Source organism: Manis pentadactyla, chromosome 8, assembly GCF_030020395.1.
Source record: "Manis pentadactyla isolate mManPen7 chromosome 8, mManPen7.hap1, whole genome shotgun sequence".
Classification (NCBI taxonomy): domain Eukaryota; kingdom Metazoa; phylum Chordata; class Mammalia; order Pholidota; family Manidae; genus Manis; species Manis pentadactyla.
In genome coordinates this window covers 66,916,261-66,928,006 of record NC_080026.1, presented here as the reverse complement: position 1 = coordinate 66,928,006, position 11,746 = coordinate 66,916,261, and the positions used below count along the sequence as shown (strand labels likewise).

Genomic DNA, 11,746 nt, shown 5'->3' with positions numbered 1-11,746 from the left:
GATTTTTTTAACTACAAAGAAGGTAGACAAGGTGATAACTAGCAGAACAAGAGGGACAAACAGAAAAATATAATAAGATTATAGATTTAACCCAACAATACAACAGTGATGACACTGAATGTGAATGGACTGATTATTTTAATTAAAAATTGTAAAAGATTATGCTAAATTAAACACACATGCATGCACATTTACACAGAACTTTAAACAGCTTAAAAATACCATACATTTATAGATAGATTAGATAGGTAGATACAGATGATGATAAATATAGATATAGAGATAGATAGATAGATGATAGATAGATAGATACATAGATAGATAGATAGATGATAGATGATAGATAGATAGATAGATAGATAGACAGATAGACAGATAGATATAGATAGATAGATATAGATATATGATAGATGATGATAGACTGATTCTAAAGCTATAGTAACTAAGACAGTGTCAAATGGACAAATAGGCCAAAGAAGAGAACATGAAAGCAGGCCTCACATGCATGATCACTTGATTTAAGATCAAGGTGACACTGTACTGGTGATGCCAAAGTAATATTTTTCCTATGGATCGTGCTGGAATAATTAAATATTTGTATTTTTAAAAATGTATTTTGACTCTGTCTCACATTATACTCAAAAATCAATTCCAGATGGATTGTAGATGTTAAGTGTGAAAAGCAAAACCAGTAACAACAAAACACCCAGAAGAAATCACAGGAGAATACCTCCTTGGTAGGGGTGGGTACAACTTTCAGAAACATGATACTTTGAGCATTGAGGATAAGGGAAAAGTTGACACATGAAGCTATATTTAAATTAAGGAATTCTATTCATCAAAGACACTGGAGAGTGGTAAGGCAAGTCAGGATGTGGAAGAAGAGAGATATTTCAGAAAAGCAGATAGATATTCAGACAGGCATATGTAAAAGCTCAATCTCATTTGTCATCAGGAGGCAGATGCAAATTAAAACCACAATTGAGTGTACTACATTCCCACTAGAATGGCTGAAATTAAAAATCTGACAGCACTGGTGTTAGTGAGGATGTGGGACAATTGCAACTCTCAGGCATCACAAGGAAAGAACATCAATCAGTATAACTATTTCTGAAACTTTTTAGCAGTTCTACATAAAGTGGAACAGATGCATCCTTATGACCCGGCATTCCAACAGAATGGCAGAACAGACATAAATTCACCCAAAATCATGTACAAAAAATATTCCTAGGGACACTACTTGTAATAACACAAAATGAAAATAAACAGAAGTCTATCAACAGCAGGATGCATAAATCGTGACATTCATACAACAAAACCTTCAACAGCAATGAAATGAACTTCATGCAGAAACAGAAAAGCCAATGTTGAATGCAAAAGAGCCAGAGAAAAAAATTGATTGACTGATAACTGATTCTATCTATACATATTTCAAAGATATATGAAATTAGTCAGCAGTTATAGAACAGCTAGTCATGGTACCCTTTGGGCTTTCAGAGGTTTCAGTGGAGAAGGTGATAATGTTCCATTCTTGTTTTGGTCGGTGACTACATAAGAGTACCACCAATCTCTCTAAAATGAATGAGTTGTACACCTTTCAGTATGTATTTTATAACTTGTTGAAATCACACAGTTGGCTCTTGAACAACATGGAGGTTAGAGGCAATGACCCCATTCAGTCAAAAATCCACATATAACTTTTGATCCCCCCAAAGCTTAATTACTAATAGCTTCCTGGTGACTGGAAGTCTTACCAATAAGATAAACAGTCAATTAACATGTATTTTGTATGTTATATGTATTATGTGCTGTATTCTTACAATGAAGGAAACTACAGAACAAAAAATGTGTTTTCAAATTTTTGTGAATCTCCAAAAAACTTCCCAGTATATTCATTGAAAAAAATATGCATATAAATGAACCCACACAGCTCAAATCTATGTTGTTCAAGCATCAACTGCATTTTGAAAGGTGGCCAGGCCTTGCAGTCGGGCCCTTGGTGACCTTATTTCCTACACTGATAGTGGCCATCACTGACTGAGCACCTGGCATGTGCCAGCCACAGATGCTGGCAATAGTTGCTTTATGCCAAGTTTTCTTATTTCATCCTTCAAGATGGACTACTACCCTCATTGTATAGCCTTCAAAGATGTGAAAGCTGATGCTCAGAGGTTAAGTGGCTTACTCTTGGTCATGTAGCTGGAAAATGGTGGAATCTGACTTCAAAAGCACACCCTTCTGATTTCTACACTGTGCCTCTCATGTAGCTCCCCGCCTTCCTGTTCTTGGGCAATCCATTCAGAAGAGTGACCTTAAACAAGCAAACTAGAGGTTTGCAGGATACACTCTGCCTCACCTTCTAAAAGGCAGAGGAGTGTTTTCTCCACAAATGCTACATCCTCTACTCTGCCTACCCTCCCCTACAAACTTGTAATCCTTGGTGGCCAAGCCCCAGATCTTGGGAAGTGACCCCCTGACAGTGTCTCATGTCCACATCTTCTGAACATGCAGGGCCATCCACGTGAACGGGGCACAGGTTTTATTTAGACTCAGAGACTAGTTGGGGCAACTTGAGCAAACCACTTAAATATTCCGAGTCTCATTTGCCTCATTTGTCAAAAAGATTTTCTTAATTTTCCAATTTTAGAATGAGTTAATTCTCCTAGGACATGATAGTAATATAATTCACATGAATCCCTTTTCTTTCCCCTCTTGTCCCTGCTACATTAAATAGCTTTTATTTCTCCCCCTCAGTATGTCCCCATACCCATTCTCCACCCTGCTCCATGCCCCAGGAGGCTGGGCAGGGTGTACTGCCTCAGTGGACGCCCTGCCCTCTGCTCTTGGCAGATTAGAGGGAGCGGGACCGTGACGTGAGAGTATGTGCTCTGCCGGCTTGCTCCTCGGGGATCACTGTCGGTGGCTTTCCTGGAGATGGATGGAGGCAGCCCTTCCCAGACTCCTGTCTCCCAGTTGGAAGACACGCCCCCTGCTACTGCACTGTCCCACTGGGAGGGGTAAGGCAAGGGTGTGCCACTGTTCCTGCCCTGAGAGATTTCCACTATCCTTGGAGGCATGCCATAACCCGCTTCAGGAGAACCTCATTCTGAGCCATCCCTGCCCTCAAATTCCTCTGTTTCGATGGGCCCTGTTTTTACTGGGCAGCATCCATACTGATAGGGCACCCTCCTCTGCCATTTTCTCCTGAGCACAAGGAGCACCTTCTACATGAGATAACTTAGCTTGTCCAGACCTCAAGCTGCTGACTAAGGAAGGCTCAGCATCTGTGGGCATCAGACATAAGGTAGTGGCAAAAGCTAAACACAGACACAGAGAATAAATGTAAAATTGTCTCAACACATACTCATTGATACTCCAAAATAATGCCTTTATTTTTCCCATAAAACATGAGGAAATTGGGTCCCATGTCAGAAGAGAAGGGTCATCACCCAAAGAAGCCCCTGAAGGCCTGGGTACTTATGGAATTTATGAATCTCACTCCTCAAACTGTAGCTAGAGGAAGCATCAGTGGCTGTATCAGTTAGAAAGTTCTCCCTCGCCAGAGCCTGTGGCTTCTTATCTGCATCTCATTAAGGGCAAGCCTGGAAGTCAGGCACTGACTGAGCTCTGCAGAACAGCTCACCACCAGTCCATGTCTCTCCAGGTAAGCCAGACTGCCTTTCATTTGCATTCTGAGAACAATCAGAATTACTACCTGACTGGGTCTCAGGAACAGGGTGAGGGCCGCAAGCATTGTCACCTCCCAGCAGGACCAGCACAGGCACAAAGCATCCCCAAGCTAAGGATGGAAATGGAAACACTATTTCCATTGCCCACGCAGGCATCTCCCAGCCCAGCTGAAGGAAGTGTTCCATATGAGAACCCTGGGAGATGAGGTGGATGAGATGGCTGGCTAAGCTCAGAGGCTGAGCAGTTCCCACTGAAAGTGGAGTGCTGTCTTTATGCAAAGGACCCCAAGAGCCACCATTTGTGAGAGTGTATCTGTGCAGCCACCTTACCTGCATTTTCACTGATCCTCACAACTCAGAACTCAGATCCCATTCTACAGGTGAGCAGACTCAATGGAGACTTGGAGATGATAGCAAAGGTCTAAGGATACCACCTAATGAGTGACAAAGGCTAGATTTTAAGCCAGATTGGGGATCCCTGTTTTGTCACTGTATGAGAACTAGGCCATATATTTGGCTCCACCTTAATGCAGAAGAAATTAGTCTGACCTCCACAAAGCAAAGGTAAACAATGGCTTTGATTGTCGGGAGCCAGCCCTGGCCTTTGGGGTCTGTATAGGTTCCACAAAAGGCTCAGATATCAGAGAGCGGAGCTTATAAACTGGCAAGACTTCATTCTAGTCATCATAAATCATGGAGAGCATTTGGTTCATTCTCATCCCTTCAAATTCAAGATCACATAGCAAAAATTTCCAGAGCCAAAATGAAACACCAGGTCTCGCTGATTTAATTGACACTCAGCATTTGTCTCGCTTGAGGTCTGAGGGACATCAGACCCTTCTTCCTGAGCCTGCCACCCAGAAGTCAGATCTGGGAGAACAAAGCAGGCACAGCTTTATTTCAGGTCCTGTGCTGATATTTGCAACATAAAGTATTAACACTGGGCCATGAATAGAAGCATTGGCTCTGTCCACAGACTGCCTGAATGTCACACCCCTTCTCTACCATGTAAGCACATCACCAAACTTCTCTGAGCCTCATTTTCCTCATTAGCAACCACATATGATAATAGTAGGAACAAATGAGTTAATACGGGGAAAGCTCTGGCACATGGCAAACACTCAGTATCTTCCAGTTATCATTACAATCACTAACTGTGGAGTTCTCACAGAAGACAAAGAGATAGACATATAATTGTCCTCAATTATGATGGAAGCAGTGAAATTCAAAGAAGTAAAAAGTAATGTGCTCAAGATGTCACGGCAGACACACACCAATGTAGGATTCCAGCCCACACTCGGCCACTTCAGCATCCGTTCCTCTGTTGCATGTAGACTGCCTTGTTGGTCACCAGGATTAGGGCACCAACATCGCCCCACAGGCCCTGCAAGTGGGACTTCCCTGCCTCTGGGCTCAACTGCAATGAATTTAACCTACTTACAGTGCATTTCCCATGCACCCTCCTCTAGCTACTGCTCTGCAATTATTTTCCCCTCAGATGGGTATCAGACACTGGCATTGGGAGAAGGGGACACGGAACTTGTCTGCCTCCCAACTTTTAGAGGCAGTGGCTTAGATCTTTTGTAAGAGAATTTTAAGACTATATTGGAAGATATGGATCCCATTCCTGGAAAACAACGCGTATACTATACAATCACTTAGCAATATGGCAAGCCATTTTAGAAGGTTCTCAGGCACCTCTGAGATCTATCCAGGCACCTCAGGGCAGGAATTCCTCTCCTGGGGGAGAATCCTAAGGCTCCTTAGAGCATTAGTCAGCCTACAGCTTCCCTTGGCCTGATGCATGAAAGGCTGTCCTCCCTTTGGCAGGAAAGGCTTCTTGGGGGGACAAGGGGAAGAGGGGCCCTGGGAGAAGCAGCCCATCTCCCCATCTTCTGAGTGAACTCGGCAGACCCTGATGCCCTTCCTGGCCGAGGGCAGCCTCAGGAAGCAGGCATCTGGCCCAGGCTATCTGGTTAGGAATGACCGTGTTATCCAAGGCCACTGCAGGGGTGCATAAGAACATACTCACCAACACACTCTGAGGCCACTGGAGAGGAGGCAGCAGATGTGGTGGCCAAGGGACCTGGTGGGGCTGGTGCCACTGCGTCTTGGGACAGAGAAGGCCAGCAAGCGTGGGTCCGGTGGTTGAGAGGCAGCAGACATGCCCCCCACCTAGGGAGAGCCCGCTGCTCTGGCAGGAACATGCACTATAGAGTGAGACAGACGAGGAAGTGTGAATCCCAGCGCTGTCAATTACCAGCTTGGGGACCATACCTTTTTGAACCTCATTTTCCCTTTCTATAAATTTTGAGTAGTAATTTCTACTTCACAGGGTTTGTTTCAGAATGAAGCACTGTGCCACAGTAAACAGTTGCTGATACAAACATAATACTGGTTTTTTAAATTTGGAAACAGGATGCCTTAGAGAATGCTTGAGACTTCTTTACTTATTTGGGGAGGCTGGCTGAAAATCGGGAGGATTTCAGAGCAAGGGTCTGGTGACAGAAGACAGGTTACTGTGTACACACCTGACCAGAGAAAGGCCACTGGGGACATGTGTTTCACTCCATGGAGGCGGATCGCAGAGCATGGCTCAAGTGCATGAAACTTTGCACTGGGCAGTGAAGCCCTGAAACAGCCTCTTTCCTCCCCAGGTCTGTTTTGCAGATCTGATGAGCAGGACTTAATGCTGGCATCACCCAAGTGCACTGCAGTTGCTTTCGAACTCTACATGTGTGTGCCTGGACTGGTGAGTTTTGGACCTCAGTGTTCATGTGTGAGTGTGTGTATGCATATGTGTGCCCGTGTATACTTCTTTTGTGTTGGTAATAATCAGAATGTTGGTGAATAATTCATTTCCTCTGAGCTTGGACACCTGGTTGCCCCTGGCAACAGCATGCTTGAATCTGCCAGTGCAGCAACTGGGCCCCCTGCTCCTCCGAAAACAAATTTGCCACCTCGCCATGATGCCCTCCCTTCCAGATTCCAGCAATTTTGGCCATTGCAATTTATGTAGCAGCAGTTTTTCTTGCTGTGGGAAGAGACTCCTCTCTCTGAAGCTCAGCACCCAATGTCACGTTAGAGGTGAGAGAAGGAAAAGCTGAAGAGAGGGTCTGATATCACTGACAGTTGTCCCTTCTTCCTGTCACCTGATTTATTTGGAATTCAGGCACTTCTCCCCTTAGGAATCTCTCTGACCACATACCACAGAGGGGTGGGGCGAGGTGCAGAGGGGAGACAGTAATTAAAGTTGTTGGCACAGGAAATTGTTACCTATCTGGAGTTTTTTGATGGGAAGGGTGAGAATAAGAAGAATCAAACATAATTTCATTTATTAAAAGCAACAAACAAGGAGAAAAAACATAACATTTTAGATGAAAGAAATGTTACATTGGGAACAGAAGATCTATCTCTTTTGTTGTGTCCACAGCAAGTAAAGGTCAGTCAAAATTTTGGAGCCTTGATCTAATCCTGTGTGTCTGAAGCGAAGGGCACAGAATAAGGCTTTTGTTAAGACAGAGATGTCGAGTCATGAGCACATACCTGTGGGAGTGAAGGGTGAGCTCCTTGAGAAAGTCTACCTGAAATGAAGGCACAGGCCCACAGGTAAGTAGCTCCTCGGTCCTGGGAGCATGAAACTACTCAGAGACCCGAGCTTCCACCAGACCTCAACCGTCTCTGCGATCACCACATGGAAAGGCCTAGGCCAGAGGCAGCAGATGTGCCTTCCGTGCCATCGTGGCCTGTGTGCCCAGGAAGCTTCTCTTCCTTTTTGTGTCCTTGGTCTTCTTTCAGCACTTGAAAAGACAGAGTTAGGCATAGAATTAATTTTACCTTAGCAAGATTTGGGAGGGTTTAGGAACCGGGCATCTTTTTCTGAAGAAAATGTAGCCTTTGGGAGTCCCATCCCCAGGCAGCTGTCCGTTCAGGTAATCAGGAGTGGCTGTGGGGCTCTGCCCCCCTGCCTCCAGCCTTCAGAGTTCGCAGCCAACAGGGGGGAAGCCTCTCCCTGGCGCTGAGACAGAAGGACAGGCCCAAACACTCTCCCTGTAGTTGAGATCTGGATAATCAAGCCAAACTCCTCAGGTCAGCCTTTTTTGGCTCAAGGCTGTCAGTGAGACTTTTTCTCCCACAAAGGCCTTGAAGTCAGAGAGAAATCTTGTAATGCAGAAGGTGGGGCTACAGAGCATATGAATTTGGGGCCCAGGCTCAGGCTGGTGATTCCAGGCCTATACAGGTGATTGGGTATATGGGTGTTCATTGGAGAATGGCACCCACATGCCCTCTGAGGGCCAAATATTGAGAAGCCAAGCTATGGACCCTCAAAGAATGACCCTTAGCCCTGAGGCCTAAGCATAGGGGAACAACTTGGCTGACGTCAGAGTGAGTATAGTGAAGAAACAAAGTCAGCTTACACTGAAAAGGAAGTTCTTCCCCAAGGCTGCGGGGACATTGCCCTATACAGTATGGCCAAACCCTCTCCAGTAATTCACATGTTACAGGAAACCATTAGGTCCACTAAAAGCAAGAAACACTTCTCAGCTTGTCACGCACACTGCCCCCTGGTCAGTGTGGGGGACTCTGGATATACACTGGGTGAGGATAGTGGGCTTCTGCCCCGTTGTACCTGACATCTACCTGGACAGAGAGGTTTCACTCACAACTGTCCACACCCATGGGACAGAATTCAGCTCATGGATGCAGCATCAACAAGCACATAGCATTTCTTTATCCCAGAGAAGAAGAGGGTAGGGAGCAAAGTCAAGTTTTATTATTAAACAACTTTAATCCAAATGATGATTTTTATTTGCAGTGTCTGAAGGCACAAAATTTACCTAAAAGGTAGGGAATAGTCTAAACAGAGTCATAAATTCAAAGAGCGAAGCATGAAAAAAAGATACATTGTGAGCTGACAGAGAAATCTGAGTTGGGAAGATTTTTTTTTTTTTCCTCTAGAGATCTTGCTTGAATATCAATCATTTCCCCTCATGCCAAGGGTAGGAAATTTTAAAAATAAAATAAACATGGTGGAGAATAACACCATGAGGTAAGAGGTTTTTTTATAAGCAGAACACCTTTCCCTCAAAGATGCATGCTCTACTTCTCTCTCGCTGCTCTCACACACACACACACACACACACACACACACACACACCCCTCTCTCTTCCTGACACTCATTCTGAACAAAGTTGTCCATAAAGACATCCATGGTATACCCCAGAAGACAGGTCATCTCGAAAAAAAATAGACTTGGGTGTGAGCTAAGGCGGTGAGACCAGAATTTGATTAAAAAAATAAAGATATATAAATATATACAAAAAACTGACCATCCAGGGCAGGGCCTCAAATGCTGATGGAAAGAAAAGGAAGCCTGCTCTTCCTCAGGGTGGGGGCCGCCCACCTCGCCTTACTGCGCGTGTGCACCTGGCTCTCTGTGCTCTGACTGGAGAAATGTCAATGGACCCCCTTGGTAGCACTAACATCAGGCAGTTCTTGGCTTCCAGAGATAAATAACATGATTATAAACACTCTTCTCCCCAGGGGCCTTTAACTGACGATGTGATCCAGCCGTTCCTTTCTGCTCCATCACAGCTCTTGGGACTTGAGGAAAGAAATCGTCGTGGGCTAGCTCCCACCCCCATAAACACATCTCTGGACAACTCTACAAGGCCATAGGAGAGATCAATAGGACTTTGTGTTTCTCCGTGACCGCAGACCTGGGCTCCCAGTTCCCTGATTACTGCTGGGGGATGGAGCTGTGCCCCTCAGCCCAGGTGTGGGCCGGACTCTCCACCCCAGCAGGTTAAGAGCAGAACCGCTTTGGGCTTCAGAGGAGCTGAGGCGATGCAGCTCGGATTATTTGAATCACTGTGCTCCTAGTGGCTCTTTCTCTGCTTCTGTAGTTCCATTGCCGCAGGAAGGGCAATGGGAAGGGGCTGATGGGTTACCTAGCTTTGAGAAACGGAGCTTCCCAGCAGGCTCACCGGCTCGGGAGAGGCCTGGGAACCCCAGGAACTGTACGGTACTCTCCGGCGGGAGGCCCCTGTGCACCACTGCTTGAGGGCTTCTGGTCTGGAGGAGGCAGCAAAGTGGGGAGCGGGGAGGACCGGGCTGGGTCCTGGCCCTGTCTGACAGACCACCTGCAGGGTTTAAGACCCAAAGACATCCCTCCACTTCAGAACTACTTCCCTCAGGGAGGGGAATTACTTGTCTTCACATCACACACAGTTATGCCACGGCTTCTCTAAGAGCCAGGGCACCTTCCCACCCAAATGGACACTGTCCCTCTTTCCCATTTCCCATCACCTACAGCCCTAGTCTGATCACCTAGGGCACCACCACCCTCCATTCCTCCTTTCACTGGACTGTCCCTCTACCTGGCCGTTTGCCCCACCACCTCACCTGGTCCGCACAGCACACCTCTCGGCTCCCTGCCCTGCCCCGACAGACAAGGCCAAGCCCACCTTTGCCCAGCCTCCTGAGGCAATGACGGGGTCTACCCTCCTCCAATACTGTCACCTGTTGATTCTTATAATTAGGGAAAGAAAGTAAAAAACAAGGCCAGCAGGATGACCCCAGGCCGTGTTGGCATCAAAGCCTCAGAGATGGTCACCTCATAGGGGTGCTTCTCCTGGGCCGCAGGACACCGTGACATGCAGCTGGACGGCCAACAGGACTGCCCTGCGTCCCGGGAGCATCCTAAGTCCCAAGCTGCCAGGAGCCGCTGATCACCCTACAGCACGATGACCCAGGGGCGGGTCAGTGCTGGCTCCAGTCTCTCTGGCCCAGGGAACTAAAAGAACAAAGGGCCAGGGGCAGAGGAACGTGGCAGGAAAGTGGCAGAAACTGTGGGAGACAGCAGCGAGCCGCACTAGGGGCTCCGCATCTGGTCACCCCTCCTGCCCTCAGGAAGGCCCAGGACCGGGGGGCTTCTTTGGCACTTCAGAATGATCACAAGTAATTTGCCTTTTTATTCATATAGAACAAAATTTACAAAGTCATTCATACAGTTTTGTGTTTTTTTTTACTGACTTCGAAAATTGGGAATATTCAAAATACACTTTTAACCCCACTCCATTCTGTCATTATTTACATGTATGTACAAGAAAAATGAAAGAGTCTGTGTGTGTGTGTGTGTGCATGTGTGTGTGGTTTGTGTTGTTGTTTTCTTGTATTAAAAAGCTCTGCTGGTCGGGTGGGTGGATGGGTGGGCAGGAGGGCAGGCGGCGCGGTCAGATGGAGGTGCCATGGGAGGTGTCCAAGGCCTCCGGGAGGACGCCTCCAGGCACAGGCTGGAAGGACATGGGGATGGGGGTCTTCACCGGGCTCTGGCGGAACAGCCCCCCGTTGGGCGACCTGTGTTTGCACTGCATGGCGGGCATGGTGGCCGAGCTGCTGAGCGGTAGTGGCAGGCTGCTGCTGGGCCCTGAGGAGAGTGTCCGGCTGGTCCCATGGCCACTTTGCTCCGGCAGAAAGGTGCTGACTGAGAGCTGGGTGTTCTGATACTCCCGTGTTGGCTCCAAGGCCTGGCTGGGAGCCAGGCCCCCCATCTCCAGGGCCGAGAGCTCAATGGACGCTGGGGAAATCTGCTTGTGAGCAATGTCTTCATCCATTAGGCTATTCATGCGCCGATGGACCTGCTCCAAATTCACCTCCTTGTCCTGGAGGGAAAGCACAGGAAGATGAGGCCAAGGTCAAGCCCAACATGAGCCAAGGCTGGCCTTCTACAAACTCTGGGAGGCCTGGAGCCCCCAGTCCTATTCAGCCTGCTGGACAGAGGTTAGCATGCCCTCCTTTTTTCCATCTCCCCTCAACTGTATGGTCAGCCTCCGTTACCCGGGGGACCAGCAGCCTAGGACACTGCCCCGAGGTGGCGAAGACCCAGCAAGTGGGCTTTGGCAGCACACACCTCCCCTGCAAATTTTGCTTAGAATTGCTCTCACACCCTTGGGGGAAGATACTTTGAAGAACTGAGAGAGACAGAGGAGAGGAAGGAGTCCCATGGGAATAAAAGGGAATGGTCCTTGAGCCACTACAGTGGCCCATGCATTTAG

General features: G+C 47.1%; 1 protein-coding gene across 1 annotated transcript in view; it reads right to left on the bottom strand.

Moving 5' to 3' along the window:
* Nucleotides 1-10,268: 10,268 nt before the first annotated feature.
* Nucleotides 10,269-11,746, bottom strand: part of GRID1 (glutamate ionotropic receptor delta type subunit 1) — a 692,973-nt gene continuing 691,495 nt past the window's right edge. Inside the window, exon 16 of the mRNA XM_036926584.2 lies at nucleotides 10,269-11,353. Coding sequence (XP_036782479.1) covers nucleotides 10,925-11,353 — 429 coding nt within the window. The 3' untranslated portion in view covers nucleotides 10,269-10,924. The remainder of the gene's footprint in view (nucleotides 11,354-11,746) is intronic.